The sequence below is a fragment of the Megachile rotundata genome, chromosome 3 (assembly GCF_050947335.1).
Source record: "Megachile rotundata isolate GNS110a chromosome 3, iyMegRotu1, whole genome shotgun sequence".
Lineage (NCBI taxonomy): Eukaryota > Metazoa > Arthropoda > Insecta > Hymenoptera > Megachilidae > Megachile > Megachile rotundata.
Window position 1 is genome coordinate 17,869,034 of NC_134985.1, and position 15,438 is coordinate 17,884,471.

At 39.8% G+C, this 15,438-nt stretch overlaps 4 protein-coding genes across 4 annotated transcripts; all 4 read right to left on the reverse strand.

Moving 5' to 3' along the window:
• Positions 1–80: 80 nt before the first annotated feature.
• Positions 81–3,887, reverse strand: LOC100879848 (blown fuse). Its single transcript, XM_012284798.2, has 6 exons — positions 3,015–3,887; positions 2,402–2,875; positions 2,172–2,344; positions 1,333–2,100; positions 815–1,228; positions 81–757 (listed from the first exon to the last, which is right to left on the reverse strand). Exons 1-6 carry the CDS (start codon positions 3,049–3,051, stop codon positions 278–280), a joined length of 2,346 nt encoding a protein of 781 aa, XP_012140188.1. The 5' UTR covers positions 3,052–3,887; the 3' UTR covers positions 81–277.
• A 155-nt stretch (positions 3,888–4,042) lies between these two features.
• On the reverse strand, positions 4,043–7,080 carry LOC100879961 (pyruvate dehydrogenase E1 component subunit alpha, mitochondrial). Its single transcript, XM_012284797.2, has 6 exons — positions 6,256–7,080; positions 5,991–6,164; positions 5,666–5,884; positions 5,354–5,602; positions 4,321–4,566; positions 4,043–4,262 (listed from the first exon to the last, which is right to left on the reverse strand). The coding sequence occupies exons 1-6, from the start codon at positions 6,343–6,345 to the stop codon at positions 4,113–4,115; spliced, it is 1,128 nt and encodes a 375-aa protein (XP_012140187.1). The 5' UTR covers positions 6,346–7,080; the 3' UTR covers positions 4,043–4,112.
• Positions 7,081–7,206: 126 nt separating this feature from the next.
• LOC100880076 (uncharacterized) lies at positions 7,207–12,651 on the reverse strand. The gene is made up of 13 exons (XM_012284794.2): positions 12,238–12,651; positions 11,517–11,875; positions 11,286–11,455; positions 10,751–10,853; positions 10,381–10,664; positions 10,069–10,316; positions 9,309–9,672; positions 9,149–9,232; positions 8,792–9,061; positions 8,574–8,699; positions 7,971–8,081; positions 7,782–7,909; positions 7,207–7,516 (listed from the first exon to the last, which is right to left on the reverse strand). Exons 1-13 carry the CDS (start codon positions 12,510–12,512, stop codon positions 7,285–7,287), a joined length of 2,754 nt encoding a protein of 917 aa, XP_012140184.1. The 5' UTR covers positions 12,513–12,651; the 3' UTR covers positions 7,207–7,284.
• A 38-nt stretch (positions 12,652–12,689) lies between these two features.
• LOC105662439 (odorant receptor 82a) lies at positions 12,690–14,890 on the reverse strand. Its single transcript, XM_012284792.2, has 4 exons — positions 14,196–14,890; positions 13,693–13,803; positions 13,456–13,608; positions 12,690–13,402 (listed from the first exon to the last, which is right to left on the reverse strand). Exons 1-4 carry the CDS (start codon positions 14,739–14,741, stop codon positions 13,343–13,345), a joined length of 870 nt encoding a protein of 289 aa, XP_012140182.1. The 5' UTR covers positions 14,742–14,890; the 3' UTR covers positions 12,690–13,342.
• Positions 14,891–15,438: the final 548 nt, after the last annotated feature.

Here is a 15,438-nt window from a genome sequence, read left to right on the forward strand (position 1 = left end):
CACACAAGACATTGATTAAAATATTGTATCTTGATATGATACTATTAATAGTGGGTCCAGAATAAATTCCATAATCAAAGTATCAGGGATAATTATTTATTTTGCAAAATAAAAAATTCTTACAAACACTAAGCATTTCCATGTGATACAAATTTATAAGAAAATAACTAATCCGCTATCTTTGGTCTGTAAATAGTTGTCTTGAATATAACAAGATTAGGAATAATTAAGATTAATTAGGATTTTAGAAATGCGTGCAAGCATTTTCCTTGAAACGTTATGCATTGTTGACGACGTTTGTTTTATTCAAGAGCATCGACGACGCAGTCCTGACGGACGCTTTACCAAGAGAGTTCTCCATTCTGCTGATTAACTTCTGGAACGTATTCATTCGCAACGAACTTTGCTGTTCGTTAAACTCGTCCGTCACGTCTTCCAAACCGTTAGAGGCTCGATTACTTTCAGAAACGGTATCGATCGTTTTAGTTTTTTTCCCGAATCTATTCCACGATCTTTTCTCCGGACTAGCTTGCAATTTCGTTTCCTCGTTATCCTTCTTAACGGGATACTCTTTCTGTCGTGCTGTGAAGTCCGCAAGTATGGCAATGTCATCATACAATTCATCTGTTTCGATAAGAATGCTCTTAGGATGTCCAGCATCGACGCGGGGTATTTTATAATGTTCGTTATCCTCCACATTTTCGCACAAATCAGTAGAAGCATGATCGCGGCCATAACTATGTTTCCTGGGCGATCGCTGTAATGAAACAAATCATTAAAGTGATCGAAATAAAAATTAAGACGAAATTCTTACCTGATCAAATTGACACGTATCGCGGTCTTTTTCATACTTCTCCCGACACGCACTGACGTCGTCGTAAAATTCTTGCGAGTCGACCGTATCGGCCACCACAGGTGGTTTCACGTAAACCGGTCTCGGTGCGGGTGGACAAGTATACTCCGAGTCTTCTTCCTCAACACGTTTAATTTCTGGAGCCTTAGCGAAATCGGATACATCATCGTAATAAGTTGGCGGTTCCTGATCGATCTCGGGCGCCGGGCACGGCGGAGGTGGCGATGTTGGAGTTTTACATTTTACTTTCTTTTCACTTTTCTTCGGGAATTCTCTTTTGCTTCTCACTCTATCCAGGAAGGACTTCTTCTGTGGTGATTTCGTCACCTCGTCCGTTTTATCCGTTCGAGCTTTGATCGACTTTGAAGCTAAATTCTGCGTATCATAAAAAAATTAAGGTCAAATAAAATTAAGGTACATACAAAATTAAGGATAATTCATCAGAATGAATCTCTGAAGAGATAAAGAAAGACTTATACCTCGACATCATCATAGGAGACTAAACTCTCTTGCTCGTTAATCAGAACATTTTTGTCTTTCGTTACGGTATTCGCAGTGTCGTCGTAAGTTGCTTCGTTTCGCAGATTCAGCGACTTTCTCGCAGAGTTTTCGGAATTTTTCTTTCTCTGTTTGTGTTCCAATTTACTTTCATTTTTTATATTCGCGCGAGCAGATCGCGCATCGTCATAGGTTGCCGGTTCCCTCGCTCGAGCATTAGCTCGGATTTCAGCGAGGTTTCCGTAACGCATCGCGTCTCTATAATCTTCGATCTTGTGATAGATGTCGTCCTCTTCCTCCTCGAGAAATTCGTAAGACGAACGATCTTCGGGCAAAGACGGTAATTTCCGAGGAATTCGAGCTTGCGAATTAACAGAGTGAGGAGAAGGCGGAAGAGGTGGCGGAGGTGGAGGAGGTGGTGAAATTGATACAACAGGGCTAATGGAAGGAGGGGAAATGCCGATTTCAGTACACGTTTCCTTCGCTGAAGAATCGGTCTCTTTACTGTTATCTTCTTTAGCGTTCGAAACTGTTGGAGGCTCTTCGGGGACGTTATCGACCAACGATCCCACGTCCTGATATCGTTCTTCCCTACGTTCCGGATTTCCCTGGCCGTTCGAATGCGTCACATCGCTTTCCGACTTCGTCACAACTTTCGATAACGCTTTATGCTCAGTTTTTTCAGCACTCCCTAACTCGCAGATCTTCGCTATCCACTGCTCCATGTTCTTCGGAGTGCTCGCCACGAACTGAAACATATACAATGTTTTTATATTTTCTTCTCTTACTTTAATTCATGTAATGGTAAATATGATTTTACCTGGAAAGTCCTGTTACCAGGACGAAATATCTCGAAGGTACTTTCGCTCCGTCGCTGATCCCGAGGAACAGCGTTCGGAGCCGCTCGAGCCATATAACCGCGTATCGGCAAAATGGTGCACGGCCGACTGTCCCGGTCGCTTCCATAAATCAACAAGTATGATCCAATCAGACCTACGTCACAAAGAAATTGTCAAGTTGATCGACCACGTACGAAAGACGCTCACTCACCGATCCAGTATGCTCGGTATTGTTCGAAAACGAACAACTTCTTCCCCTCCTTCCTGTAAAGCGAGCCACACATCTGACACATGCTTTTGGCCTGCGCCGCCGACAGATTAGCATAAACCTCCAACAAAGTATTTTCAGTTTGTTCATCTGCATCTTTGTCCGTTCCATTAATTGTAATCACGTTACTCGATTCGACGGTTTGTAAGGTCTCGTAATAATCTTGCTGCGGCTGCTTTTCCGGCCGTTCTTCCGCTCCCACGTATTCTTGAAGTTCGGTTTCCACTTTCGTCACCAAACCCTTCGACTTCGCGGCGTTCATGTTCAGATACGGCTCCGGGGAACTCGACCTGACGAGCCTCTCTACTACGAGCATCGTCAACGCGTCTTTCGAGCGTATCAGCAGGTTACTTCGCACGCATTCCAGGCTGGGGGCGAGTTTCGCTTCTCGGAGACACTCCAGAAACTGCACCACGTCTACGGACAAAGTTGGGATTGTAATTCTAATTCTATGCACGGGAAGCGAAAGTGACAATACCGAAAGAGGAGGATTTGCGTGTGTATAAATATGCGAGTACACTAGTCGTTGTGGGTGGAAAGAAATATGCGGACTTACCCCGCAAAACTCCGGTGAGCTCCGTATCGAGCCCCATCGTAGCACGTGCAACTTTTGACACGATCCTTCAGATAACGGTGTCTTTATCGCTTTACACCTGTATTTGTCATTACAATTATTTGGTAACCGACTGACTGATTTACCCTAACTTGGTTGTTCACTGAAATACACTGCGACTGAGCGACGAACAAAATGTGACACTTTATCGCGAATCAAAGGAAACGTTATTATCGAAAACAGAGATAGATCTATTCACTCATTTAGCTTCCGACGGACGTATGTCAATTCCAAGTCGCAGTAGCGTCGAAGGAATTTATCGAGTAATTGTTACGATCAGTCAATCTCGAGTTTCTTTCGTAAACAAAAGGCGCCGCCTTTAAACGAGCAACATTAACAAAACTATTATAATAATAATTTAACAAAACTGTTCAACGTCTTTGACAGGTTCTCACCTGTAGACAATTTATCCTTCTACCGTCGTGTTCGAATCGACCTAACGTTTAATTCTACGTCTTCCGTAACAATTAGCGCGTACATAACGTTTACGTTTTTTTTTACATCACTCTCCGATGCCGAGAAAATCTTGAAGAAAGAGAGGAATGCACCGATATCGTTCGATTAAAATTTAACTAGCAACCTAGACACAGACGCGGGAGCAGCCGAAGGCGACTCCCGCAAAGACTGTTTTTTGACTGTCGTTACTCGTCCGAGTCTTTGGTTTCCTTCTCTCTTTTTCTCGACCTCTCTTTCGGACGACGCGATGGGCGTTCGCGCTGTTCCTACGAGCGATTGACTCACTCCTTCGAGCATACCCTTCCACGCGTTAATCCGTCATCCTCGTCACGTTCGCGACGTCTCTTCTTTCTCTGACCACTCTTTCGTCGCGTTCTCTTTCTCTCGATCGCGTCATTACGCAGCGACGTGTTTTAATTGATCATTCCAATTGACGGAGTAAGAACGAGAAACAAACAGCCGTCCGTGCCATCGAGTTTAGCTCACGAACCAGAAATTCGGAGAGTGAAATGCGCTTCGGTTACAAGACATTTATTTCTCGTTCACATCAAAGACTCGAAACGAAACTTGGAATATTCGATGGATTTAACTATATTCCCACGGCGATTTCCCGCGAAGTGTCTCCAGTGGCTTCGCGTAAACATCCGTCACGATTTCCGACATCGCCGGCGGAGGATCTGCTTTCGCTTGCTCCATTTCCGCGTCCACAGCCTTGTTCACGCTACTTTGTAATTGCTGCCGGAATACGATCGTTATCTATTTGTCAATATTTCTCATTCCTTTGAGTACTCACTTGAATTTCCGCGTCAGTTTTCAAGCCGTTTTCTATCATCAACTGAGAAAGCAACTTGATAGGGTCGCGTTCGTCTCTCATGCTTTTCACTTCCTCTCTGGTACGATATGATGTACCAGGATCGCTCATGCTGTGCCCAAAGTACCTATATGTGACCACTTCCAAAAGTATTGGACCCTTTCGCAGAGCATGGTCTCTCGCGAACTTCATTGCTTCGCGGACGTCCAATACTTTCATGCCGTCTACCTGAAATGTTAGAGAAGAGGTTTCAGTTATAAGGTTCTTTGAACGAATTATGTAGATTTGTGTAGAATTATCATGTTACATTTATGAGTTTAAGGAGACATATGTATTTGGTGACTTATCTTATTAAAATTTGTAGTTGTACTTAATAGGAGTTGTTAGATTAAAAGTGATTAATCTATTATTACATTGAGTTATTAAATATTATGTATATTATATATTAGTAATATATATTGTATTATATATTATATTATTATATTATACATTATATTATTGTATATAGTATATATTATATATTAGTAATATCTATTATATTATACATAATATTATTGTATATAGTATATATTATATATTAGTAATATACATTATATTGCACATTATATTATTAGATATAGTGTATATTATATATATGTAACATCTATTATATTATACATAATATTGTATATAGTATATATTATATATTAGTAATATACATTACATTATACATAATATTATTGTAAATAATACATATTACATATTAGTAATATATACTACATTATACATAATATTATTGTACATAGTATATATTATATATTAGTAATATACATCATATTATACATAATATTATTGTATATAGTATATATTATACATTAGCAATATACATTATATTATTCTATATAATATATATTATATATTACTTAATATATTTATCTATTACTATATTATCTATTATTAAATTATAATAAGAGTATCATCTTAACATCTACATTCATTATAGACCACCTAAAGGTGAACTTTTCAACTACCTCACCTTTATTCCAGGGATCAAATCTCCCCTAGTATAAAGTTTCGTGTTCGCAGAATGTCTGTGCACCGCCGTACCCATTCCATACAGATTGTTCTCGCAAATGTACACCACCGGTAAATTCCACAACATTGACATGTTGAACGATTCGTGAACCTGACCCTGGGACGCAGCACCGTCACCGTACAACGTCCATGACACTGCTCCGATGCCGTTGTATTTATGTGCGAACGCCAGTCCGGTACCGATCGGCACCTATTTGCTCCTATCAATATATCTTGACTCTTTTCTCGCGAGAACGTCGTGTCGATTGTTCACCTGACCACCGACGATACCGTCACCGCCGTAGAATTGCTTCGCGTACATGTGCATAGAGCCACCTTTCCCTTGTGACACTCCGGTCTTCCGACCCATTAGTTCGGCGAATATTTCCCGCGCTGAGGATCCGAAAACTACGGCGAAACCGTGGCAACGGTAGGCTGTGATGAGACTGTCGTGGTTTTCCATCGCTAACTTTATACCGACAGACACTGCTTCCTGCGAAACACTAATTGTTATTTCATGTTTCAAATACTTTTCGCATGTTGCAATACTTTCGCATTTTAGTATTCTGTCATTTTTGTAAACTGCTCGTAAAACATACCTGACCGGAATATAAATGAAGGAAGCCGTTGATCAAGCGTAATCTGTACAATTCCGCTGACTTATTTTCCATTCGTCGGATGTACATCATCGTTTTAAGAGCGTACATAGCTTCCTCGTCGTTCATTGTTGCTTTCAGTGATGGCCCGGTTTCGAGACGATATAAGTCATATTTCTGTGGAACATGAATTGTGTACACTATTCTGACGAATAAATTTCGGTAGGACATGAAGATTAATCGTGAGATTTTGAAGGATGGATGTTACCGTGGGTACGGTTATCTCTTTCGATATAGGTCTGCATTGGACGTAGGGGAAGTCCGTCCAGCATCGCGCGAATTTCGACCGGTTGAACATTCCTGCACCGCGGTATAAACATGCCCCTCGCTAACAAAATTTACTCTTTCGCTTCTTTCGAGTTCGTTGAATTTCATGTTACGATCATCGTGTTCCGATCGACACTGAAGTCATCGGTCATGCGATTTTTTGCGAGCCGAACAGGGATGCAGTGATGGCTTTAAGCGACAGTTTTCATCGCTACATCAGTTACAGTTTTACATGAAACGCGATCATATGGAAAATATCGTTCGTGGAAACTGACCCGAGTGAATACAATATTTCTTCCGTACATTCCATCTGTTTCTTTTATAAATATTATTATGCACATATTTGCATATGTCTATAAGAGATGTAGATGGTATTCGTATGTTTGAAATGGCAATATTTGTTCGGTGAAATGCAGGCGTTTGAAACGTGTGAAATATTGTGGCGACTAAAATAACGCATAGATGAAATTGAACATATTGATAGAAAGTATTGATTTCTTATAGCAAAAGCTTTGCTACGAAATTGAATATATTGATAGAAAGTATTAATTTGTTATAGTAAAAGCTTTGCTACGAAATTGAACAGATTAATAGAAAGTATTGATTTGTTATAGTAAAAGCTTTGCTACAAAATTGAACATATTGATAGAAAGCACTGATTTGTTACAATAAAAGCTTTGCTGCTTGATAATAAAATGTAGCAGCATAATTTTAAGGATCTTGCTCTCTTACTTTCTCAGAATTAATTTTGAGATGTCTTCCTTCGTTGGACATAAAAATATATTTTCTAAGATTGTTCATCTTGTTCTTTGTTCTATTGCCATGCCAAGTTACTTGACATTTATAATTTTATATATGTTACATATTAATATAAGAGACTTCTACACCAATATATTCGCAAAAATATAATCTCATCGCAATTTTTGACAACATCGCTGAACACGAATGAAATATTATTCTATGTAAATGTTCAGGCGCCCTCGAGAAGCGAATCTAAAACATTCGTGGGGGAACCACCCGGGTGAAAGAGACGCGACGTCTTGTCGGTCGATGTCGGTCGACGACGCATTTCTAGTCGTAGATAAACGTTCTCTTCGTCGTGCTCTTCTCTGTCTCTCTCAGATGGAACGCGCTGCAACGCTCGGGTCAGAATCGGTGACTTGAAAATTGTACTCGACGAACCACTGTGGCTCCATTTGTCCCTAGAAAGTATTAGGAAAGTAATTACAGTGTTACAACAATGTTTGGCTATTCGCAATTAACATTGAAATGTCTGTAAACTAGTTTCTTAACATTACTTTTATCTTGCATTCTTAATATCTTATAATAAACATATTTGTAAGTTTGTTAACACTATTTTTATCTTGCATTTTCAACACCTTATTCTAAAATTTAATTTCTCCGGAAGATCGTTTAAAGTCACGAGAATACCAGATAATTTTCGAGGATGACGCAAACGTTAATTACCGTGTTAAAGATGCGTTGTCGATTGAATCGTTCGTCAAGGATAAGACATCGTTCGATAGCGTGGAGGAATCGAATTGGCTCGAGGATTCGGGGCTCGTCGAGAACAACGAGTACATCGCTCGTAACTCCTATTTTAATATATTTTAAGAACGAAATGTGATGGACTGTTAAATAGTGATAGCCACTTGCCTTCTTTCGCGGCGATTCGGAAGAAAGAATGGTGCTCAAACGACTTGTGGTCGCTTTTCGAATTTGCCAAGCTTTGGGTGAATGTTCTTTAACTTGAAAACTTACGGATACCTGTGCGTATGTGTACAATGAGAGATAAGACAGATGCAGGAGGAAAAGATTGAAGTGTGCGCGGATCAAAAGAATTACATTTTTGTTCTACTATCGTTGTGTCTCTTCCTCTCAAATAAGTTGCTCTACCTCTTAAATAAATTTTAAATAACAAATTATATCTTTGTCGATGACAACCTATTCAAGAGGGAGAGACGTGGTAAACTATAGTTAACATATCACTGTCCTGAACATTCAGATAAATGAATAGAATACTACAAAGTTGAACTGAGTTCATTTTCAAAGAATTGCACGTCTCTTTCCCGAATGAATCTTTAACGGAGTCGCTCGAACGAAAATATTCTCAGACCCGACTTTGTAACAATCATTCGACTTGGCTGGTACTCCGATCGTCGCGATATTCCACAGATAAGAAAATGGCTGATTAGAAGACCCAACGAAAGAATTCGCGGTTGCATTTGTCCATCGATTTCGCGTTCGTCCTTCGAGTACCTGCGGCGAATTGCCAATCGTTTGCTTCCAATTGTTGTAACGTCGGTGTCGAGGACAAATTCCATTCTCCTTCATACTCCTAGACAGCGACGAGAACGTGTGCGCCATTATTCGATCAATTTCGACCTACCAAACGAAACAGAAAAAGAATTGAATCACGTTTGCTGAATTTATGGACGATGACTTTAAATTGAATATTAAGTATAAGAAATCTCAACCTTGACACGCTTCGCTCGTTTGCGAACGCCGATTTGAGAAGGTCGTGGAGGTGATTGATCGAGGATCAATTGCTTCGATTCCTGTTGCTCCTTTGGATCACCGAATAAACCTTTTGATTCCGCTACTTTGATCATGAACAAAGAATCGAACTGCATCATCTCTTTACGCCTGATCACAGCGATGAAACATCCTGCGTCCAGGGTGCGACTCGCGTTCTCTCCGTAGATCTCGTCGATGCTGCCTATCTCGAACAGGTCGCTATTCGGAACCTTTAATTAAAAAAAAAATATTTAACTTGAATTCAAAAATTTAAAAACCAATCTCGCAAATACAAATCCATTTTGTCTACATCTTACTGTAATGTTTGAAGAATTCATTTGATCCACTTTCCGCAAAGCGTTAAGCTTTTCTAACGCTTCCTTCGCCTCCTTCGAAACCTTCTACATTGATCAAAAAAACAAAAGATTGGTTTCTAAGTATGGGTACAAGTAGGGAAATCTTTTCAGAAAACCTTACCGAATGCTCGCGAATATATTTCTCTAAAGCCATACGATTGACTTGATCGACTACTCGTTGTACCATTTCAGTAGTCTCCGAGGGCAGAGCGGTATGCACCTCGTATACGAGAAACTGAACATTCGGTCTGGTTAGAGCATATTTCAGAGTGGACATCTGATCGGCCAAGAAGGTTTGCGGATGTCGATGGTCGAGTTCGTCGTCGCTGGCGTAGGCGTTCGTTAACGATTCGAGGAGGTCCGTGTCTCCTCCACGAGCTACGGCGAGATCAACGATGTCTTTAACGCCGGTGTAGCTACACGGTGGCGCGGCCAAAACTACCGTTGCTCTCTCTAACTCGGCTGTTGCTGTATGAGACACGTATCTGATAAAACAAGAAGATTAATGGTTATTATAAAAGAATTTATATAAAAGATTTATATAAAAGAACCATCTATTCCAATGATCAAGATCAATATCAAGATCAACTTTACTATTATGTATCCATTATACCATTAGCTTTTTGTTATCTCTGATATGATATACTTAAGTATACAGTGTGTATTTCAATATATCATCGTTCTCACTTCATCATAGCACCTATAGTGTACATATATAATACTTGAAAATATCACACTGAAATATTGTGTACTTCTGCCTATTATGCCAGAGAGTTTCAGAAAATAAAATCAGTGAGGTATCCTTTTCTATACAGCAACCAAATTGATTCCTAAAGCAATCTAGGTTTCCTAAAGGTACATAAAGAACTTGAAGATCATACTCTTCGGAGAAGACGCGACATCGTTGCAAAGTAACGCCCAGGTCCTTCAGGTACGTCTCGTACTCGCATCGGCGATTGCCAGTCCCGAAAGCCAACAGTCTACCAGCATGATCGATGTCGGTCAACAGTCCAGCTAAATACCCAGTGTGTCTAGGTGCAAGGGAATGTGTCAAAATGACCGGCCCGCAAAATCGACTCATACGAATTGCCTTCGCCAGCGCTGCAGCGCCGATGCACATCGATCTCTCCTATTTAAATGAAAACAGATTAGCCAACGACGATCGACGCAAGAGTGGCGACTCGATTACCTACTAAAAATACGAAACGGTGATCGCGGACGAGTCTTGAAACGGCCAATGTTTCCCGAGCTCTTTCGTGGAAGTTAATCATCTTCGGACAGATCGAATCGAAAGCGTAACTGGTTTCGTCGAGCTCCACCTCGTCCTCCTGACACGTTAATCCTAGTTTCGACATTTCTTCCAGAAAGTGTTCCTTCTTGGGAATTTTAACGGTGTTCACCCATCCGAAGCCTATCGCTGCATCTTCGTCCCACGCTACGCCCTCGATCGCTCGTAAATGCAACGGCAGCAGGTCGTCTTAGCGATTCCGGATGTACGTGTAACAAATATAGCGATTATGTTACCGTACGTTATACGTTTACTTTGAACAATTGAATATTCACCGAGTTTGAGGGCGGAACCGCGTATACGCAGCCGTGAGATACTTGCGGCTAGATGCGTTTTTGCTTCCAGAAGAGCGTCGTCGATGTCCGTCAATCCGGCTGCCTGTATAATCAAATTAAAACTGATTGAATTTTTTTTTATTTTGAGGAGATTATTTTCCACTGAAATTTTCTTTAGGAAACTATAATAAGTACTTATCAAATAAAATTTAATGATACCAATTTTGTGTAAAAGAATTTACTGTTTCAAAAGTAATATGAAGTTCAGAGTCCTTATCACAGTTAGGAATAAAGATATTTGAATCGTCTCGCCAAAGTAGCCGCTACTCACGTGATCTATGACGACATACTGTGACGTCACTTATAGATACAGATCAATATGGCGGGAAAGTACTTTTAAATCCATAATTGCTATCATTAAACATATTTGACAAGTATTTTGTATATATGTAGGTTTAAAATCCCAAGTTTCCCTAAAGAAAAATTTATTAATTTCTATAAAACTTTTAAAAATGAGATCGGCGTTCGATCTAACCTCGAAGATCCTTTTACGTTCTTCCGCAGCGTCGACTTCGTCTCGTATCCCAAATTTCCTGCCTTGCATGTCGTACAATAAAAGCCAGACGATCTTTTCGCGGTCCTCAATGGCACTGTTCTGACGCCAAAACCCTGTATCCTTCAGAGCGCGATCGAATATCTTCTTGTCTAAGGAAGAAAGAGAAAAAGGAAATTGCAATTCGAAAGAAATGTAACCTTGTCATCTTACACCTGAGCACGTCGTAAACCAGCCCGAACACTCGACGCATCTCGGCTTCATCGTTGAAACTGGGAAGAGGTCGAACTTTTCGAAGGATTTCTGCCGCCAATGAGATATCGTTGATGCGCCAACCAGGTCGAACGCGTTTTTCCGTCATTGAACCACTGACACTGCGAAACTTCGTTAACGATTCGGTCGATTTGTCGCTTTCTCTTCTTGTAGCTTTTGCTCTTAAAGAATTGAACTCGCGGAATTTCGGCTCCCATTCCCATTTCGTTTCGATACCTCCGGTTTCAGACACGTTCATCTCTTCCGCCTTTTTTCTCTCCTCGCTTGTGAATTCTGCTTCCGGTCTAATCTCGCCGATCCTTCGATTTTTGTTTTTAACACATACTTATTATACGTAGTTTCTCGACCGGTATTGCATTATGTTCGACCGATCGATCTACGCTTTTTAACTCGTTCATTATTCGCTGATTTTTTATCTACTCGCGATTATCGTAGTTGAAAAACGCCATTAGCATTCAGAGGAAATCGATCGATTCGTATCGAATTCAATCGCGAAACAATTTACGATCGATAACGCGGCAAATTTGAACGACCATTTTATATTTATCGTCGAACGTAAACCATAGATATAATAGATCGAGAAAACGAAAAACAAATAGTCTAATCAATATTAGATAATCGAAACGATTCTTGAAACATCGACTCAAAAGCAAATAATTACCTTTTCGCTGCAAATTCAGCATCGCGTTCTCTTTGCAACTCGACCAGTTGATAATAAACTTTGCGTCTCCAATCTTCATTGCTGGGTAAAATCAAGTCTTCTGTATTCCTATCGTTCTTATAACAAACACCCTCACACCTTTCTATCCATCTCGCCAACAAGTTGCGAAAAATTTCGCTATACTCGCCAATCATCTCTCCCAAAACCGTGTCTGAGGATTCTTCTAATCGCAAGTAATTTTCATCTTTTGTATTATGAAAACTTCTCGCCGTCATCGAAATCTTTTTCAACGTTCCTTCCGTTAACTTCAAACGAACACGTTATTATCGAGCGAGCAAGATTTTACCAATAATGTATCGAAAAAATCGATAAGTCGTAAGATCGATAAACTCGTCAGAAAATGGCGGGAAACCCGTAGCTCGAGATGCGACCAGCTCGTTCGAGATTTGACGGCAATTCTTTCGTTTCGCTTTAGATCAGGAGGACAAAAGTGAGGGTAAATCGCGTCGCGTGATTCGATATCGTCTTTTACGAAATCGCGTTCAACTGTCCGCATTATCCTTAAACGAAAATTGCGATTCGCTATCGGACCGATGCAAAGTGACGACGTTCTTGGTAAATCGACATTCTTGATAAATAAACGTTCTCATTTTTGACGATTCTTTCGTGCAATATTCCATTTGTTCGCCGCATTATGTATCGTGGGTAACTGGAACGTCGCGTCGCGTAAAATGTATTACGATCGAAAAGATAAAGGTTGAAATACCATGCTGGTCGTCACGAAACTATGTGCCGTGTACGTACACCTTAAACGTTTACGAAAATCGTGAGTGCAAGGTTACGTCTATCATTTATGTTAAAAATAGTAAAAGTATTTCATCGTATCGCGGCCACTCGGAATGACAGACATACATAAAGGCATCATTGCTGAAAGGAGTTGAAGGAAGAAAGAAATACAAGATAGATCAAATTCTGACATTTAAGAAGGATGCATGAACCAATACGAGCTTTCATCTGCAATTTCCGTTATATTTTAAATAATCTTTAATTCACCTTAAGGCTAAAAGAAACATTTAAAACACGAAAAGGTTACATTGTCTTCCGTTTATTTACCGCCGTCAATGGTTTTCAAGAGAAAATAATAGGATATCGCTGTATTTAACACCTGTAAATTGAGTTTATTTTTTTAGATGAAAGGCGAGACAATACGACGTTTACCTTCACGAAAAGATCCAACGACACCAGCAATATACGGCATGCTTTCACCACGATCGTTCTCTGCGTCAATATTAAAGAAAACTGCTTTATCAAATTGGCATCCCCGTTCTTGTACCAGTAGCTACAATAAATCTTATCGCGAAACAGCTCGCTCTGTTCAAGAAACATTCAAATGAATCAAGATCTGTATCGATACGCTGACAGTTTTGGCGAAAAATTTTCAATCGAAATACGAACTTCGGAAATGATTACGGAACCCGGCCAAGCATACATCAAGGTTTGTGTGAACTTCATTACAAAGTATGTTGTGTATATTGCCATCTGAGCATTACTTATTTCAGTGTTAACCTGTTACAGAGAAAATGACATTTTTCTGAAAACCACAAGAGGAAAGCGGATTTCCCTAGGAGACATATGATAACAAAGGGAAAAGAAACCTTCCATTTATTAACTTTTATGGATATTTGAAGATTTGGAATCTTTGTAGGATTTTGACGATCAAGAAATTTGAAAATTTTGGAATTTGGAGATGTAGAGATATGGTAATCTATGAATTTTGGAATGTAGGGAGTTGAAGATAAGGAAATTGAAAAATTTGTATATTTTGAAACCTAGGAATTGAGGGTTTTTTCATTGTTAAAATGTGAAGAGTTAAAACTTTTAAATGTACATGTAACTCCTCATCCAAAGAAAGGATACATTGCACCCAAATGTACATGTTTCATATAAGAAATTCTTACCTGAACAATCTGAAATATCAGACTACACATGCATAAGGCGTTCGTGGTTGCTACTATTAGAACAACAGGTCCATAAACTTCTTGAATTATGTCCCTACATTTGAACAATGCAACATGCATTTCAATGCATTCGCCAAACTCTTTTCGGCGAATCTCGTCGTCTTTCCGTGCCGACAATATTTCAAACTGCAAGGTCAATCTGCGCAGTACCGACGACATACGAAACATTGTAAATCCATAAAATGCGTCTACCCCGCTAGATACGAAAATGATGTAGTAACAAACGTTAAATTCGAAGGCGTAATGCAAATACCAAATGGGTGGCGACTCCAGTGACCAAGGGAAACGCTCAGGAAACGGTAGCGGATAATTTTCTTCCGTTGTATTGGTAGGATCACGAAGAAGTCTGTTTAACAATGACCTCGTTGCATAAAGCAACGTTATTCCTGCCATTAAAACAGCTTCAACAAGTATTGTTCGATAAAATGCACCAACTAACGGGAAAGCGATTGATTTGAGTCGTGGCTCTTTCGATATTTCTTCCATCGAGGAATCAAGTATATCGTTTAAAACCCACAATTTCTTTTTATGAACGAAAAAACACAAACCCTGAGAAAATTCACAAAATCATGACACGACGTAACCAACGCGAGAACGTTCTCGTATCCTTTTCAAACTGGACATTAAGTTTTATACGATACACGAAACAAATCTTTCACTACAGAAACAAACCTTCATAGTTATGCTAATTGTGGTGGCAAGATGACCGAGAGACGACGTTAGCTTGCTTATGTTCGTAATAGTCGTCGAACAACTGTATGCCATTGTTAAGCACAAAAGAAAGTTAGACAATACCGCCCAAACTGATACAAACTGATATGCGACATACCGGTTCAGAGCACTTGGGCACATACCACCGAACAGAAGATAATTCTTAACGAAACTAACATACGCTCGGTATATTCGTAATTCTTCCGACATAGTACAAATTACGGTACGACCAGTTTTACCAGAATCTTTACGTAGTCATCTACGACGATTTACGAAGACAGTTAGGTTGTTACTCTAACTGTCGTTAAAGTAACAATCGGTACAGTACCCGTATTTTTCTATTCCACATAGAAAGATAATCGATCGATTGTCCAGTAATAATGGACAATTAACCGTTTACCGTAGGTGCACTGATCTTGAATCGGCCGACCGTCGAATAATTTATTCGATAATGATCCTTGTGCACCCCTCG